Here is a 20,590-nt window from a genome sequence, read left to right as displayed (position 1 = left end):
AATCTCAGAATGACCGAAACCTCACAGAATGAAACACCATTCACAGTTTCAACAAATATGGTGGCGACTAATATCGCTAAACTAAAAAACAGGAAATCGCCAGGTCTCGATGAGATTTACAATGAGATGATAAAATATGGAGGATCGAATCTTTGCAGCGAAGTTACAAACCTATTCAACAAAATTCTGGAAAATCGTCAAGTGCCACAAGAATGGAAAGAGAGCCTAACGATTCCAATTTTCAAAAAGGGAAGTAGACAAGTACCAGAGAATTATAGGGGAATAACTTTATTGAGTAGCATATCCAAATTATTCACTAAGATCCTTGCAACCGAAGTATCCTCCACTGGTATAAGCGAGGAACAACAAGGCTTTAGATCAAATAGATCCACAACAGACGCTATTTTCATATTGAGACAAATATCAGAAAAAGCAATCGAATACAACTCGCCTGCCTTCATGTGCTTTGTCGATTTAACAAAAGCCTTTGACAGAGTCGAATTGCATGATGTGATCACCCTTTTAAGGAGAAGAGATGTCCACAACAACATAGTGGATGTAATAGAAGAATTAAATAAGAACAACAAAACTTCTATTAAAGTCAATGGCGTCGTTTCATCTCCGGTAACAATAACGAAAGGTATCAGACAGGGTGACAGTCTAAGTCCAATATTGTTCAACATCGTGATGGACGAAATAATTAAGACTGTCAAAAATGCGGGTAGTGGCTACAGAATAGGCGACGATGAAATAAAAATTATATGTTTCGCCGATGACGCAGTGCTTGTTGCTAATGACGAAAACAACTTACAGCGAATGCTTTATGCATTCGAAAAGATAGCAGGAAAATTTAATATGAAAATCTCTGTCGAAAAAACAAAATCAATGACCTTCTCAAAAACTCCACTTCGATGCAAGCTTGCCGTCTATAATAAAAGTGTTGAACAAGTAATGGAGTTCAATTACTTGGGCTCGATAATAACGTCATCCCGTGACCTCAACAAAGAAGTGACAACGCAAGCCAGAAAAGCCGCCTCTATATCCGGGTATCTAAGAGATGTGATATGGAGAAATAGAACAATGAGCATCAACAGCAAGGTCCGCATTTATAAAACATGTGTCAGACCGATATTAACGTATGCGATAGAAACAAGGGCTGATACAAAAAAAACAAGTAGTATAATGAATACAACAGAGATGCATACGCTCAGATCAATAGCAGGATATACCATGTTTGACCATAAAACCAACGAAGAAGTGCGACAAAAATGCGAAATTCAAGGAGTAGAAAAATGGGGACGCAGAAGAAGAAAAGAGTGGAACCAACATGTACGCAGAATGCTCCCAGAAAGCATAGCTTATAAGGTACTCAGTGGCCGACCAAACTCAATGAGGCAACCTGGTAGACCGCCTAAGCGTTGGTACGAATGTTGGACATCTGGATCAACCGACAATCAATAGAAAAAAAAAAAAAAATTTGTATATATGTGTATATATGTATATATGTTTTTTATTAAATAATTATTATATATAATATATAAGAGGCTAAGTGGTAAAAACAGAACAATGTTCTATAATAAAGAGGAAGAAGAAGAAGAAATTTCAAGAGGGGATAACTTGAGAGGAAGTGGAGATGGAAAAAATTTTCTTCTAACGAAATGAACTATTTGTTAGTGCCTAAAAGCTACTAAAATTTCAGGCTCCCACAACCTGGAGTCTAGAAGAGAAATAACATCAAAAATTTAAAAAAAACAGAAATTTCATATAACGGAAATTTGAATGGCCATTTTGTTTTCTTAAATGCTTATGGTTTCACTACAATAAATAGTTAAAAAATCTTCTGTGATCAGCACATAACCGACCGCAATGTGTATTGTCCAGTTAAGTGAAAGTGGTACAGAATATTATAAAAATGTCTGTTAAATACTTCTCTCCAATTTTTAGGACATTAGCAAGCTTATAGTTTACATACCTAGAAAAATGTAAATTTGGCTCTTAGTAGAGTTTCACTTTGTGCTACCCGAATTCACTGAAATGCTCGCCAGTTAGTTTCGGTAACAACCAGAACTCAAATATCAAATTTCAAGAAATTCCATCAATTCGTTCCGTAGATATGGTGAAAATAAAATCCCTGATCTTTCCAAAAAATTTATATGCTCATTGTTTTAATACGAGGAATTCATATATTAAATTTCAATGAAATCGGTTGATTATTTCTCTTTATATACACAAAAATGGATATTTGGCCCGTAGTAAACGTCCAGTTGCCGATGCCTGACTTCTTCCAAAAGTTAGGAATTTTCACGGACGGTCGAGCTGAGCTTATATATTTTACTTCAAGTAAATCGGTTGAATATTTTTTTCAAAATGTTCAAAAATGTAAAACAGGCGCACCAAAGAGTGCAGTTCCCGAGGCCTGATATATACCAAAAGTTGATCAATCCGTGCCATGGTGGAAATAAACTTACATATAAAACTTCATTAAAATCGGTTCAACCGAACTTGAGATACACGCGTGCACAAACAGAACGACAGACCGACAGGTTGCTAAAAATAATTTACTTACACTTCCCTACTATGGAGAAGTGCATTCCCACCGAAAACTCGATATGCAAAATTTGTTGCCATCACATAACCTACCTATTGTGTACACAATACGGTCGGTAAAAATGGCATATAGAAGTTTTGTAAACATGTCAATGGACGGACGGACGGACAGACAGAGTGAAACAAGGTTCTAAATGATAGAGGTGCCAGAAGAGGTGGTGGTGTTGGTATATTTATACACAAGACATTAAATTTTATAAAGAAAAAAACTTTTTGTGATAATTACGCTAATTTAATTACAATAGAGATAAAAACAAAAAACAATACAAATTATAACATTACTGCAATCTATCGAACAGTAAACAATAAGAACACAAAAAATTTTTTTAAATTACTTGACGATCAATTAATTGAATATAGCAATTCTAATTCACTAATGATTGGCGAATTTAATTTTAATATTTTGAAAGAAAATGACTTACAAATTAATTATTATAAAAATATTGTCGAAACGAATGATTTTTTATTTTGTAACAAAAAATCCACGAGACCGGCGTTCAACACGTGCTTAGAACATACACTAACTAATGATATTAATAACAATGTAAATATAGTTCAACTAGAATACAATATATCTGACCATGATTTATTATTGAATTCGCTCAAAATTGCAATTCATGTACCTGATAGAAAATAATAATGTATACGAAAAGACTAACTATGACGTATTAGAAACAAAAATAAGAGAGACAGTAGTATTTAATTTGGATTATGTATTGAGTGCTATTGAAAAATATGACTCAATTGTAGACTCTATTAACAGTGCTGTAGAAAACTTTACGGCCGCAGTTAAATATAAAAATAATAATAAATATAGGAAACTATGGAAGACAAGGAATTGATTGAAATAATAAAAACAAAAATTTATTGGTACAAGAAATTCATGTAAAATTTTGAAAATTAAAAATAAATATATATTTTGGTTGAATAAACTAACAAATATGAAAAGAATTAAACAAAGGAAATTTTGTAAAATGAAATTTAATAATTGTAAAATTGACCCAAGAAAAACTTGGAGAAATATTAAAGATTTAACTGTGACAAATAAGAAGTGCAGTGATAATGAATTTTTTGATAGAAACATGTTTTTAGATGAAAAAATTTCTAAAATAAATAATTTTAAGGACTATTATAGCACGATTGGAGAAGTTTTAGCGAAGAATAAAAAAAAAATGTTTTTTTCCGGAATCGCCTTAGTAACTGCAAATTCAATTTCACATATGTTAATGACAACGATATAAAAAATTATACAAAAAAACTTAAGAATACAATGACAAGAGGACCTGACGAAATAACAACTGAAATATAAAAAAACGTAGTAACGAGTTAGCACCTTATTTAACCTCACTGATTAATACTTCCCTAATAACTGAGATTTTTCCCCAAAAACTGAAAACCAACAAAGTAACGCCAATACCAAAAACAAAAATTGACTCTAATGTTAGTAACTTTAGACCTATCAATGTATTATCTATAATTAGCAAAATATTTGGAACACTAGTTAATGACCAGCTATCAGCATACTTGGAAAAATATGATATTATAAGCAGTTAATACGGCATGTGCTATATTTGACATGATGGCTCGTATCGAAAAAAAATTAGACAAAAAAAATAAAATAGCAAAAGTTTTTTACGATTTCTACAAAGCGTTTGACACAGTAGATAAAAAAATTTTACTTAAAGGACTGAATAGTGTAGGAATAGCTGATACAGCATACAAATGGTTCGATAATTACTAAAAAGATAGAACGCAATATTCTGAAATAGAAAAAACTGGGAGCAATACGAAACCGGTTAAATACGGCTTGGTACAAGGCAGCTCTCTAGGACCTACATTATTTTTGATTTATACAAACGAAATATCAAATATAAATATAAATATACAGATATATATGTATACTGATGACTTAGTGATAGTTTACAGGCACATAAATTATAGTAATATACAAAATAAGATAAGTGCAGACAATGTGGAAGTACTAAGAAAATTAACGAATTTAAATTGACTATTAATGTTTCGACAACTAAATATTTACTATTAAGAACACAATATAAAGAAAAAATTGGTAAAAGACTCAACAATATTAGAATTGACAGTGCAAACCATTACAAATATTTGGGTCTTATTGGAATCAACATGTAGATGAAATTGCAGTAAAGTGTACAAAAGTAACGGGAGCATTCAAAAGGATTTCAAGTCTGGTCACAAATAAGAGAAAAAATCAATTTATTATAGCCTGTTTCATTCTAACATAACATATGGATTATTGATCTAGGGAGTAAGCTCACTACAAAATTTAAAAAAACTTCAAACTTTGCAAAATGAGGCAATACAAAATTTATATAATCTAAATAAAAGGACGAGCACCTTTACAAAGAATATAATACAAATACAATTCAACGTCAGCTTAAAATAGCACAAGCTGATCATATATATAAAGTTCGAAATGGTTTGCTAACTTCAAACACAAATTTTTTACAAGGAACTGCAACACACAGCTACAATCTTAAGTTAATGGAAATTTCTTCATACAACTGCAGAACAGGTGGATGACGTAATCAAAGGAACGAGTTACAGGCAGAAAAATTAAAAAAATTTTCTCCTCGAACTGTAGATTGTAGATTTCAAGGGAACCGGGTGGGGCAGGAGTAACCCCCCAAACCACCCCCCAAATCATTCCTGACTTATTGTAGCCTTCCCACGCTCCCATCTATAATATCCCCGTCCCAACCACAAAGCCGGCGATATCTCTAAGGGAGTTGGACAATAGTTCCTGAACACTTAGGGACCCATGTCCAAGACATTTGGGGCGCCGAACAGCCAGTGCCGGACAGTCGCAGAGAATGTGCACGGCGGTCTCATCGCCACCCCGATGAAATCTGCATAGGGGGGACCCCGGTGGTACTTAACCGGGCAGTGCCCCGTTGAGAAATTCGCAATAGTGCGAACCTGGCTCCTTCTCATCCCCAGCAACTCTCTGTGGATCCGCTGGAGTACGCCGAAAGAAACACCTTCGCATGACGACACCCTTTCATGTCCCGCCAGTGACGGCTGCATTCCGCCGCGAGCAGCCTGGCCGCAACGGCGGAAGAAGGCAGACCGCAGAAAGGCAGCGGCTGCACAAAGTCAGCCCCAGATCCCCTCCGCGCCAGTCCATCGGCAATTTAGTTGTCCTCATGGCCACTATGACCCGGCACCTAAATGAGCGTGCCTCTTTTCTCCGATGTCAATTCCACAAGTGCTGCAAGGTAGAACCACACCAGCTTGGATGTAACCTGAGCTGAACGAAGCGCCAACAGTGCGGTCCTGCTGTCCGAGAACACATAGATGGTGCGGTTTCTATACCCCCTTTCTAAATTTATTCTCAGACAGATCTCTATTGCATGTATTTTGGCCTGGAACACCGTGCAATACGGGTTAAGGGTTGCATATACACGCGTGTCCGGACGGACACCGTATACACCCGAACCCACACCCGACTCCGTTTTGGACCCATCCGCATACCACACGCTCGAACCCGACTCAAGTACCGGACCACCCCGATTCCACGTCCATCGATCCACATCCAGAACCCTGTACTTGTGGTCGAAATTGTACCGCGGCAGACAAGTATCCGACATGGTTATTCTTAGAATCGGATCGCTCTCGATGAAGTCTCTGTGAGTCCTGTGGGCCAACTTTAGCCCTGCTCCATCCTCTCCAGAGAAAAGTCGGTAAGTCACTAGCAATATATGGAGGTGCAGTGGCGGCAATCCGGCCTGCTGAGCCTTGCGGCACCATACAATCGACGCGTAGGTGACGATGGGCCTAGCAAGGGCCGTATATAGCCACCGGGCTATCTTGGGACTGATTCCATAGGTCCTCCCGATGAAGCTTCTACATGTCCACAAGGCCGCCGTAGCCCTCCCGATAACTCTATATATATGGGTTTTCCAGGAGAGACGATCATCCAGGGTTACCCCCAGATACTTCACCTCCCTAGAGTAACTAATACGTTCACCAAACAGAATTCTGCTCGTTAATCTATCCCTGGCTCTACGTCTGGTGAAGGCGACCAAAGTTCTCTTGCTTGGATTTATATTTAAACCAACGCCTTCGCACCACCTCTCCACAACACGTAAATTTTGCTGTAGAAGATCAGAAATAGTGCTCACAAATTTTCCCCGTACGACGAAGGCACATCGTCGGCGTATCCCCAGACTCATGCCCCGGAGCTCTGAGAGCAGCGATTAGATCATCCACTACAATGGACCAAAGGAGGGGTGAAAGAACCCCGCCCTGCAAACACCCTTTTGCAGCGTGTCATCTTTGAGTCGTTGTCCCTTGTTTGGGTAACGACTCAAAGATGACACGATATGGGGTGTTGTCAAATATCCTCTACATCAAGGAAGCATGTCAACTGCCACCTCCCGCACCCCCAGTGAGTTTTCAAGAACCCCCACCAGACTCTGCAGAGCGAGTACAGTAGACCTTCCCGACTGATAGGCATACTGAGATTCATGCATGGGATTGCTTCCCAGTGCATCGTCCCGTATAAATCTATAAATCACTTTTTCTATTGCTTTTAATAGAAAAGAAGTAAGGCTGATTGGACGGAAGAACCTTGGGTGGTTGCTTGGTCGCTCAAGCGATATGTTAGAAACCCCTCTGCAAAAATGCAGGATATATCCCGTCATCACCAGGAGATTTGATTCCTTTGATTATGTCATCCATCTGTTTTGCAGTTGTGTGAAGAAATTTCCATTAAGTTAAAATTATTAGTGTAATAAACATATTACTTATTAATTAATTACTTAATTATTAAAATTATTACTGTAATAAACACATTACAAATGATATAGCTAAAAAAAATAAAAATGTGCAAATTAAGTAGCGATTTTAACGTAATTGTTGAAGAACATAAATCACTAAAACGTGGTTAAATCTAGTTTGTATTGTCTAAAATTTCCAACACCAAAACTACCTGATAAAATTATGATTGGATAACAAGTACATAGTGTCAGAGCTTATATACCACCGTCAATGAAATGCTTCAATCGTCTCAGTTTTAATTTAACTGTGAAGAATTATATCGTACTAACGAAAATTAAAAGTGTGATAAAAAAGAAAATTGTGTTAATTGTAAAGAATCACACAATGAATTTTTTAACAAATGTCCTAATTACATAAAAAGAAGGGAGATTAAATCAATAAAAATAGAAGGAAAAGCTGATATCAAAGAGGCAATTAGAAGATACAAATTGCGATACGGGATGCATTTTTCAGAAACATTTCCAAAAATTATTATAGATGAAAGCCATAAATGTAATTGTAAATGCACATGTAAGAATGGCAAAATAATAAATTTCGCAGGTAAACAAAAACGAGAGAAGATCATTCAAAAGCAGAAACAGAACAGGTAGCTGAACAAAAGAAAAATTCTGAAGAAATAGAAAAAAATATCTATTGTGGTCAGTTAAAACCGAGCGCAATGTGTATTGTCAAATTAGTGAAAGTGTTACAGAGTATTAAGAATAAGCTTTTAGCTAATATACGTGGTATAATAATATGCTCGTCAATTAGTTTCGGCAACAAAAAGAACTCAAATATAAAATTTCAAGAAATTCCATTAATTTGTTGCGTAGATATGGCAAAAAATATAAAATCGGCCCCCAGATCAGTTTCCGAGCATTGATTTTTCCAAAAAATTTACAGATTCATTGTTTTAATACCTCTAATTTGTATATTAAGTTTCAATGAAATCGGTTGATTATTACTCTTAATATACGCGAAAATGTATATTTGGCTCGCAGTAAACGTCCTGTTGCTGACGCCTGATTTTTTTCCAAAAGTTAGGAAGTTTCGCGGATGGTCAAACGAAGCTTATATATCAAATTTAAAATAAATCTTTTGAATATTTTCTTCAAAATGATCAAAAATATATAACAGGCCCGTTAAAAGATCGAGTTCTCAAGCCTTGACATATTGCAAAAGTTGATCAATCCGTGCCATAGTCGAAGTAAGTCTACATATAAAATTTCATCAAAATCGGTTCAGCCGAACTTGAGATACACGCGTGCACACACAGACAGACAGACAGACCGACCGACCGATAGACTGACAGATCGACAGGTTGCTAAAAATAGTTTATTTACACTTCTTTGCCATGGAGAAGTGCGTTCCCACCAAAAACTAGATATGCAAAATTTGTTGCCATCAAATACCATGTAAATATGTGTTTCGGTAAGTGTACTTGCTAATAATAGCTTCAATGTAATTCCAAAAGAAAAAGACTTAAAATAATGATAATAACAAATTATAAACTAAAGAACTAGAAAATGATAAAACAATTTCCTCTAAGAATACTACTGAAAGATAATAAAGTTGGGTCAAACCAATGGTTTGTATTGTAGCACTTTTCCCTTAAACAAGTGAAAATACTGCTTTTAAATACAGTCTATGTATACCTATCACACTATTAAAATTATTTTCATTCATATACAAAACTATTTCTAGGATTGCATATATTTAGGATGAACGATTTATGCAATCTTTGAAATAAAACAAAAATTTATATAAAGAGGGGTTAACATAATGCTCGAATTTAAGGTTTAATTGTCTGAGTTAAGAAAAATAATTATATTTTTTAATGTTATGGAACTGACCGTTAACTTTTTGCGTTTATAGAAATTCGAAAAAACCTGCGGTTTCGGAAATATAGAGTGTAAAAATTCAAATTTTACAAATTTCAAGGGTCGATAACTTGAGAGGGGGTAGAGATGGAAAAAAATTTTCTTCTAACAAAATGAACTATTTGTTAATGTCTAAAAGCCCCTAAAATTTCAAGCTTCTACAGCCAGGGGTCTAGAAGAAAACCGACATCAAAAATTTGGAAAAAAACGACTTTAGATAACGGTAAATTTGGACGGCCATTTTGTTTTTCTAAAGTTTAATTATAGTATACCGTGCTAGAGGAAGCAAATTGCTACCTTTCTGAGTTTGCAAAATTTCAAAAATGCTTATGGTTTCATTGCAACAAATAGTTAAAAAAGGCCATTTTTAGTGTTTTGGGGGGGTATAACTTCTAGAGGGGGGGAGATGGGTAAAAATTTGTTCTACGAAAATAAGTTTCTAATAAAGATCTATGTACGTATGAAATTTCAGCTTTCTATCTTCAAGGGTGTAGAAGTTTTGTAAACAGACACACGGACAGACGGACGGACGGACGGACGGACAGAGTGAAACTATTAAGCACTTTTTTTATCAATTTCTTGTTAAATAAGTATACTCGTATGTCATTGGCTTTTTTCGTACAAGAAACAAAATTCAATATTATAAGCCGACTAAAGAATATTTTTTCAAGTATATTACAAAAACATTGATTCTGACACAGTTTCACACGGAGGTGTAGCTATTTATATTAATGCTTCTTTTAGTGATCAATCGAATTTCATTTAAATTACAAGCTTCAGGTAGTTGTAGTCAAGTTACTATTTCCATCTGAATTTTTTTTGTGTAATTTATATCGAGAAAATAATATCAGTTATGAAGGAATGAAGAATGCTATTAACCGATTTGAAAGTCCTTTTTTCTGGTTGGAGATTTTAATAATATAACTATTTATGGGGCTAAAAAATAGATGGGCGAGGTAAAATTATACAACAAATTATTGATGATAATAGGCTGAATATTTTAAGCGATGGATGCTTCACTTTTTTCAATTTTCGCATAAACGCTATAGTGATACAGAAATATCTAATTTTAGTCGCATAGTCCAAAATTACTTTTTATGGATGGTTGAAAGGGATCTATATAGTAGTGACCACTTTCCTATAATTATTTCCTATTTTGAAAAGTGCAATGAACCGGAGAAACGAATATGGTCTACTAAAAAAGCTAATTGGAAGAAATTTTCAAATTATGTCAAACTTAAAAAACTGAATTAATATGAAGGAGAATTAGAAATTTTAAACTAGATACTGTAAAAACGTATTCCTGAAACTAATTAAAAAATGAGTTCGAGTTGGGGTAACAAAAATTGCAACGAGGAGTAGGAAAATACTATTAGCAAAATAAATAAAGTTGGGTCAAACCAATGGTTTGTATTGTAGCACTTTTCCCTTCAACAAGTGAAAATTCTGCTTTTAAATACAGTCTATGTATAGCTATCACACTATTAAAATTATTTTCATTCATATACAAAACTATTTCTAGGATTGCATATATTTAGGATGATGCATATATGCAGTCTTTGAAATAAAGCAAAAATTAATATAAAAAGGGGTTAACATAATGCTCGATTTTAAGGGTTAATTGTGTGAGTTAAGAAAAATAATTATATTTTTTAATTTCATGGAGTTTACCGTTAGCTTTTTGCGTTTATAAAAATTTGGAAAAGCTTGCGGTTTCGGAAATATAAGGTGTCAAAAATTCAAATTTTACGAATTTCAAGAGGTGATAACTTGAGAGGGGGTGGAGATGGAAAAAAATTTTCTTCTAACAAAATGAACTATTTATTAATATCTAAAAGCTCCTAAAATTTCAAGCTTCTACAGTCTGGGGTCTAGAAGAAAAACGACATCAAAAATTTGGAAAAAAAGGACTTTAAATAACGGTAAATTTGAGCGGCCATTTTGTTTTTCTTAAGTTGAACTATAGTATACCGCGCAAGGGGAAGCAAGCCACTACCTTTCTGCGTTTGCAAAATTTCAAAAATGCTTATGGTTTCATTGCAACAAATATTTAAATAAAGTTGGGTCAAACCAATGGTTTGTATTGAAGCACTTTTCCCTTCAACAAGTAAAAATTCTGCTTTTAAATACAGTCTATGTATACCTATCACACTATTAAAATTATTTTCATTCATATACAAAACTATTTCCAAGATTGCATATATTTAGGATGACGCATATATGCAGTCTTTGAAATAAAGCAAAAATTAATATAAAAAGGGGTTAACATAATGCTCGATTTTGAGGGTTAATTGTGTGAGTTAAGAAAAATAATTATATTTTTTAATTTGATGGAATTTACCGTTAGCTTTTTGCGTTTATAAAAATTTGGAAAAGCTTACGGTTTCGGAAATATAAGGCGTCAAAAATTCAAATTTTACGAATTTCAAGAGGTGATAACTTGAGAGGGGGTGGAGATGGAAAAAAATTTTCTTCTAACGAAATGAACTATTTGTTAATGTCTAAAAGCTCCTAAAATTTCAAGCTTCTACAGTCTGGGGTCTAGAAGAAAAACGACATCAAAAATTTGCAAAAAAAGGACTTTAGATAACGGTAAATTTGAACGGCCATTTTCTTTTTCTAAAGTTTAACTATTAAATACCGCGCAAGGGGAAGCAAGCCACTGACTTTCTGCGTTTGCAAAATTTCAAAAATGCTTATGGTTTCATTGCAACAAAAATTAAAAATGGCCATTTTTAGGGTTTTGTAGGGGAATAACTTCTAGAGGGGGGGAGATAGGTAAAAATTTTGTTCTACGGAAATAAGTTTCTAGTGAAGATCTACGTACTTATGAAATTTCAGCTTTCTATCTTCAAGGGTGTAGAAGTTTTGTAAACAGACACACGGACAGACGGACGGACGGACGGACGGACGGACAGAGTGAAACTAATAAGCACTTTTTTCAAAAAATTTTTTGGAAAAGTGCTAAAAAGGCTATTTTTAGGGTTTTGGGGTGGTATAACTTCTAGAGTGGGGGAGATTGGTAAAAATTTTGTTCTACGGAAATAAGTTTCTAGTAAAGATCTATGTACACTAGGGGCCCCTGTGGTTTGCTTATAAGCAGTATTATCTGTTGTAAAAACAGGATTGTGGCAATCAACTTTAGAAAAATTTGTACATATTATGGCATACATATGCAGGTATATACTTGTATATGCATAAATATTATATTGGTTTGAATACTAATGATAAATAAAAGTAATGGAAATATTTTTAATTTAATAAATTTTAAGATGTAATATGTGTCACTGTTAATTACATAGATATGATTAAAATTCAAATTAAGAATTAGTTAACAATTAAGAACGAAAAATTTCCTTCTAAACAACGTTATCTAGTTAAGTACGTAACGTAACGTTATTCGTGTTCTTATATCTCTCACAATTTTTAGTTTTATTTTTTTTAATTCCATTCCATGTTAAATACAACAACAAAAAATTATTTTACTCTTACTTAACTCATTTAAAATATTTCGCTTCCTTTTGCTTTTTATTTTTGTTTATGGTAGTAAAGCAAAAAAACAAAAAAAATATTACTACTCTTTTTTTATTTTCTTTCGCTTTTCGCTTTTCGCTTTTCATTTTTTGTTTTTGTTTTACAGTATGTATAATCAATTGAGTAATGTTTCTACCCAGCATTCTCTTTTGCTATTTTCATTTTTTTGTTTTTGTTATTTATTAGATTATATGTATACCTGTTCATGAACTGGAAAAATCTTGTAAAATATAATATAGATATAAAATTTCAGCTTTCTATCTTCAAGGGTGTAGAAGTTTTGTAAACAGACACACGGACAGACGGACGGACGGACGGACGGACGGACGGACAGACGGACGGACGGACGGACGGACCGACGGACGGACGGACGGACCGACGGACGGACGGACGGACGGACGGACCGACGGACGGACGGACGGACAGAGTAAAACTAATAAGCACTTTTTTCAAAAAATTTTTTGGAAAAGTGCTAAAAACGTACCATTAGGTTATATTATATTAGGTTATAGGAATTTTTGGTGACTTAACCGAGATCACGTAAATTAATTAGATATTATAAAAAAATAGGCTGGGAAAAATAAAAATAAAATCTATAAAAGTAACTACTCTACTTTCTGATGATGAAATCGTAAATAACAGAAGTAATATTTGTAAAAAGTTTTTGAACCATTTCATAAAGATAGCTGAAAATCAAGTATCCTTCATCTATAATTAATAATTATAGGCAATAAATGCAGGGTTCTGCTTTGTCAGTAATTCTTTTTTGAATACATCGATAGTGAAGCGCACAGATATGCTAAGTAACAAATTTAAAATTGGGCAGGACAGCATTTTGAAAGTTTGCAAGTTTCCGAAAAAAGGCCAGTTAATTAGATTAACGCTACACACTTTAATTTTCATCCTAAATTGTTCTTTAATTAAACTATTTAAATTAGTTTTTTATTTTAAGTAATTTTTATACCCGTACGAACGTATGTTCGAAGGGTATACTAAATTTGCCTTACCGTTTGTAACGCTAAGAAATAACGGTGTTAGATATAGACCCAAGTGTATGTTTTTGATCAGCGTCAAATTCTGAGTTGGTTTAGCTTTGTCTGTCCGTCCGTCCGTCCGTCCGTCCGTCCGTCCCAACGATAACTCAAAAACTAATTGAGCTAAGTTCACCAAATTTTCACAAATGATTTATTGTAGTAAGTGCCAGAACCCTATTTAAATTGGACATGATCGGGGTACCGGTTCTGGTAGCTGCCATACAACTTCAAAATTTATTTGGCTATATCTCAGAAACTATAAAAGTTATGGTATTAAAATTTCACACAAACGAATATATTAGTAGGCCCAATATGCCACATAAAAGTTGTTGAAATTACTTGGCTCCTTCTGGTACCTGCCATACAACTTCAAAAATTATTTGGCTATATTTCAGAAACTATTAAAGCTATGGTATTGAAATTTCACACAAACGAATATATTAGTAGGGCCAATGTGTCACATAAAAGTCGTTGAAATTACTTGGCTCCTTCTGGTACCTGCCATACAACTTCAAAAGTTATTTGGGTATATCTCAGAAACTATAAAAGCTGTGATATTGAGATTTCACACAAGTGAATATATTAGTAGGGCCGATGTGTCTCGTAAAAGTCGTTGAAATTACTTGGCTTCTTCTGGTACCTGCCATACAACTTCAAAAGTTATTTGACTGTATTTCAGAAACTATTAAAGCTATGGTATTGAAATTTCACACAAACGAATATATTAGTAGGGCCAATGTGTCTTACAAAAGTCGTTGAAATTACTTGGCTCCTTCTTGTACCTGCCATACAACTTGATTATATTTCAGAAACTATAAAAGCTGTGATATTGAGATTTCACATAAGTGAATATATTAGTAAGGCCGATGTGCTTGATAAAATTCGCTAAAATTTCTTGGCTCTTTCTGGTGGGTGCCATACCACTTCTATAGTAGTTTGGCACAACCAGTATTTTGAATAACACAAAGTACTGAAATTTTGCATAAATTAATATGGTAATACGGTAACTTAAAGCCATAGCCTGCCCCATAGTTAGTTATGGTACATTAGTTATTCGCACATAGGATAACAAATTCGTACGGGTATCACAGAGTTGACAAGGTCAACTCTATTTTTTTTCTCGTTTTTTAATTAAATTTAAATTTTTGCACAATAGGTCGTGCACTTAGCATAAAATGGCTAATAGTGCAAAATTTTACTTTTTAGTTTTGCGTTGCAAGTTATGCACTTAGCATAATTGTGTGCAAAATAACGAAATAATATTGAGTTTTATGTTAAGTTATTTTTCTATTAAATTTCAATACCTCAATTACAACTGATGTACTTAGCATATTTATGCTTCATTAATATGTCAGCTTTGCTAATCTAAACATTCTAAGAAAGCACTTGGCCTTTTTTGGCTACTTAGACCTTGCACTTAACCTATTTTACAAACACCAATCTCGCAAACTAATACACGTACAGCAATGAAATCTATACCACAAAAAGAGGACTGTTCGAAATTAGTATTGGTGTAAAAAAACGCATTTTGAAAAATTTGTTACTTAGCATATCTGTGCGCTTCACCATCCACATATAAATAAAGTAGTTAAAGCAATAAAACCTCCGGTTAAATTCTCTATTTTCGCAGATGACTTAACTGTACTTATTTCAAGCAAAAATTAAAAAAAGAAATGAGTCAAATAATGCAGGATAATTTAAATAGAATTGTGCTGTAGTCTAACGAAACGAACTCAAAATTTTCGATAACTAAAACAGTAGCAATGATTTTTAATAGAGATAGAAAACCTATTAGTCGCTTTGATTTATTTATTAAAGGTACTAAAATCAAATATGTTCAATCGCAAAAGCTTTTAAGTCGGCTTTTTGAAGAAAAGCTTAACTGGAAAAGTCATATCCTAGAAATAAAAACGAGGACTCAGAGAGATCTTAATATTCAAAGAATATAATCAATATTGTCTTTTAAATTTTATCTAAATTGGAATATGGTAACTGGGTCTACGCATCCGCTAATAAAACATTGTTGAATTCTTTTAACTCTGTTTCAAATTCTGGTATAAGAATAGAAACTGGGGTTTTCAGAACAACTCCAACTATTGGTCTTCTAGTGTATAGCGGAGGATTGCCTTTAAACTTAACAGGGATAAAGCAAATGATGAATTACGGAGTTAAAGTAATGTCGATGCATGAGCACCCTTTAACTCAATTAATAAATAATACAGGTATTTATGAAAAAATAAAAAGAAAAAATATTAATTACTAACCTTCATTTGTTAGAATTAAGACACATATTGAAAATGTGATTGAAAATAAATCATTTGATTTTAAATAAATTCAACAGCAATCTTTTTGGAAACAAAACCTGGTGGAAATTGATTTAAAAATTTCCAATTATGAACAAAATTAAAGTAGTCGGAAAATTTAACAAAAATTATGCTTAAAAAAAATATTATTTGTTGCCGTTGCTCTGTTTTTTTGTGGCTACTATCGCATGTACATATAAATGGTAATGAAAAGGTGAATACAATAATATTGCAAAGGAGGGAGTTCATGACTCTTTACCTGGAATTTAGTCTGGTAGATTTTAGGGAAGGGATTAGTACCCAAGAGTTCAACTTTCGCTAATTTGGGATAATCAGGAGTATATTAGTAAACTCCGCAGCATTATAAATTTTATACCATATTGGAAATTCTTAGACAAATTCACTTGAAAACAAGATAAATTACAATGAATAATTACAAGATTAGGATGTAGTCACACAAAATTAACACACTAATATTTAACAAAGAATACTAGTATTCCTATTTGTATTTGAAAAGAATTGTTGATTGTTAGGCATATATTTGAAACTTGTTCTGCTTATGATAATAATAGAGGTTTGTATAATATTACAGGTATCTCAAAGTATGTTGTAGATGATATTGAATCATATAAAAATACAATCAACTTTTTTGGAAATTTTGGAGTATTTCAAAATATTTAAAAAAAGAAAAGGAAAAATCTTGGTTTTGTTTGTATAATTATGTAGAATTAAAAATGATTGTAAAAATTATTATAAAATAAAGTTGGTTCAAAGCAAAGGTTTGTATTGTAGCACTTTTCTCTTCAACGAGAATACTGTTTTTAAAAATAATCAATGTATACCTACCACACTATTTTTATAGGAAATTCACAGATGCAATAATTAATGTAATTTGATTCAAATAATTATAACAGTATTAATAGGAACATATTAGGATAAAAGTGACGTTCTGCGTGATCTGTCAATTAGAGAAATGCAGATTAAATTCTTTATAGTTTACGATGCTTAGATAAAGAGAATTTTCTAACTTCAAACTTGATTTAGCTATCTTACTTTAAATAAATCATACTGACATTATTTCAGATACTTTTTTTAATTGAAATTTGTTTTCAATCACGTTTGGCTTTTGCACTCAATATTTATCAGACTAAATTACTTAAATACCCATAATATGTGTAATTGCGTGATTAAAACTTTCAGTGGAAAATTTACAGTTTCATTCAAAAATCATTTTTTCCAAATATTTTGTTCTAATGGTCAATGATAATGACTTTAATATTTAAAAGTATGCATTTTGTAACATTCAAAAAACGAAATTATTTTATTGAACATTTATACAGTGAAAAAATACATATATTTTTTTTATATGTAAGGTTGAGAATCAGGGATTAGTTTAACATTTAAAGAACGACAGATGGACTAAAAAATATTATGATTAAACTAAAAAATTAAATATCATTTCCCAAATAGGTAAAAAGATTTAAAATAGAAAAATAGTAGAAAGTGGTTTTAAAATAACAATACAAACAAATTTTCTACAGAATGTCAAACCATTCTATAGAAACTTCACGCATATGTTTAACCAATAAAGGGACACATAACTGCCATTTTTCATAAATATAGTTTTATTATTTATCCAAATATTTAAAATTTTCTTTTGGAGTTGTGTCGCAAGTACCCGAATCTGTCAAGCCATTCCACCAAAACTTCAGGGATATACATATATGATCTGTACTGGATCTGTATTGGACACAAGACTGCCAAGTTTCATGAGCCTTAATTTTTAAATTTTCCAAATATTTAAAATTAGCTTTTGAAGTTGTATGGCAAATAAGGGAATCTGTCAAGCTATTCCGCCAAAACTTCAGAGATATATGTGAGCTATAATAACGCAATCAATTGCGTTATTTGTTTTTGAGTTATCATGCGGTCGGACAGATATACGGGCGGACGAACGGTTGGCAAACGTAGAAACAATAAATTCTTAGAAAGTACATTTATGTACACTATACTCGTACTCATGTTATATCAGTATAAACATATATATATGAGCTCATAACATAAATTACGCATTATTTAATATTTAGTAAATTTTTTTAACATATTAAAGTGATTATATTCATATATGTGTGCCTAATCTTTGTTTTGAATATATTCATAAATAGATACGAAGAAATGAGGAACTTCCGCCCATAGCACATGATAGCAATATTGATCCTAATTATCAAGATTATAGAAGGCTACCGAGTCCTGTACACTCAATTCCTGGTGATAGACTTATTGCTGAATGCATTTACGACAGTTCGTCACGGAAAGCAATTACCTTAGGTAAGTTTAACTACATATATCAAATATACTACTACATACATAAATAAATAATATATAATCGACATATTTAAAACATTGCAAAATGAATAATAATAATAATAGCAATAAGCCTTTTATTATTCAGAAAGTTGTTAGTTGGTTATGTAATGTAGATTTTTGTTTTTTTTTTTGTTGGGAATTGAAGAATTTTTAGCACTTTTTCAAAAAATGCCATTTTGGTATGGAGTTTGTAACTACTTGAAGGAGTCGTCCCCGGTTGGGACACGTATATATATTCTTGCTCAGCGTAAAATTCTGCGTTGATTTAGACATGTCCGTCCGTTCGGATGATAATGCAATCAAAAACGAATAATGCAATCGACACCAAACTTCCGCAGGTTTTTTCTTTTGTGAAAATGACGGCTTCTATTGTAATTGGACCAATTCGGACAACGGTTCGGGCAGCTGCCATACAAATCAAAGAAGTGTTTTAAATATTTCGTAAACTAATAGAGATATTAATATCAAGTTTTGTAAAAGTGTGTCCAATTGTGTTCTACATACATTCTGAAAATTTCAATAAAACGGTTGCACTGGTTCGGGTAGCTGGCATACAACTGCAAAAGTTAACTTTAAGTATTTGGAAAAATATTAAAGCTAGATTCATGAAAGTCGTCAGTCGTGTGTCAAATTTTAAGTCAGATATATTTTTGAAGTTTTGATGAAATGACTTGATGGGTTCAGGTAGCTGCCATACAATTCCAAATGAAACTTTTAAATATTTATAAAAATACTAAGGCTATAGAAAACGTTTTTACTTGTTTGACTATTTGTTTTAAACAAATCATAACCATTTTTAAAATCAAAAGCAGAAAAGTTATGACTGAATTCTTCTAACGCAGCACACCATGTTTGGACTTTAAAATAAACAAAATGACTGCTCAAATTTACCGTTATCCATAATTCTAGACCAAAATTTTTGCAGATTTTAGACATAGTTCATTTCGTTAGAAGAAATGTTTTTTCCAGCTCCATCCCCTCTTAAGTTATCTTCTCAAAATTTGTAAAATTTGAATTTTTGGCACTTTTTTTTCCGAAACTGCAAGTTCTTCCCAATTTTTATAAATGCATAAAGTAAACGGAAAATGCTTATAATTATTTAATTATGTGAATTAAGAAAAATATAATTATTTTTAATTACATAATAAATTAATCCTAAAGTTACACTATTAACCCTAAAATGCGAGCATTATTTTAACGCCTCTTTGATTATTACCGACCGTATTGTGTAAACAATAGGTAGGTTATGTGATGGCAGCAAATTTTGCATATCGAGTTTTCGGTGGGAATGCACTTCTCCATAGTAGGGAAGTGCAAGTAAACTATTTTTAGCAGCCTGTCGGTCTGTCGGTCTGTGTGTGCACGCGTGTATCTCAAGATCGGCTGAACCGATTTTGATGAAATTTTATATGTAAGTTTATTTCGACCATGGAACGGATTGATCAACTTTTGGGATATATCAGGCCTCGGGAATTGCACTTTTCAGAGGGCCTGTTTTACATTTTTGAGCATTTCGAAGAAAATATTCAACCGATTTCCGCAAAACCTTCTAATTTTTTGAAGAAATCAAGTGTCAGTAACTGGACGTTTACTACGGGCCAAATATACATTTTTGCGTATATAAAGAGAAATAACCAACCGATTTCATAGAAACTTAATATTTAAATTCTTCATATTAAAACAATGAACATATAAATTTTTTGGAAAGATCTGGGTTTCGAAAACTGATCTGTAGGCCGATTTTACATTTTTCACCATATTTATGGAACGAATTGATGGAATTTGCTGAAATTTGATATTTGAGTTCTGGTTGTAACCAAAACTAACTGGCGAGCATTTCAGGGAATTCGGGTAGCACAAAGCAAAACTCTACTAAGAGCTAAATTCACATTTTTCTAAGTATGTTAACCAAAAGCATACTAGTGTCCTAAAAATTGGAAAAAAGTATTTAACAGACATACTCGTATTTGGAATATTCTGCAACACTTTCACTTAACTAGACAATACACATTGCGGTCGGTTATGTGCTGATCATATCAGATTTTTTTGGTTTTATTAGCTAGATTGAAAT

The 20,590-nt window shown here is 32.9% G+C and overlaps 1 protein-coding gene across 1 annotated transcript in view; it reads left to right on the top strand.

The window, feature by feature from the left end:
- LOC129605869 (MOXD1 homolog 2) overlaps positions 1-20,590 on the top strand; it is a gene marked incomplete at its 5' end in the record, with an annotated part of 211,271 nt that overhangs the window by 85,003 nt on the left and 105,678 nt on the right. Inside the window, one exon of the mRNA XM_055515864.1 lies at positions 18,318-18,480. Within this exon, the coding sequence (XP_055371839.1) occupies positions 18,318-18,480 (163 nt within the window). The remainder of the gene's footprint in view (positions 1-18,317; positions 18,481-20,590) is intronic.

Source organism: Condylostylus longicornis, unplaced genomic scaffold (assembly GCF_029603195.1).
Source record: "Condylostylus longicornis isolate FDR11 unplaced genomic scaffold, ASM2960319v2 ptg000016l, whole genome shotgun sequence".
Lineage (NCBI taxonomy): Eukaryota > Metazoa > Arthropoda > Insecta > Diptera > Dolichopodidae > Condylostylus > Condylostylus longicornis.
This window is presented reverse-complemented; position numbering and strand designations above follow the sequence as displayed.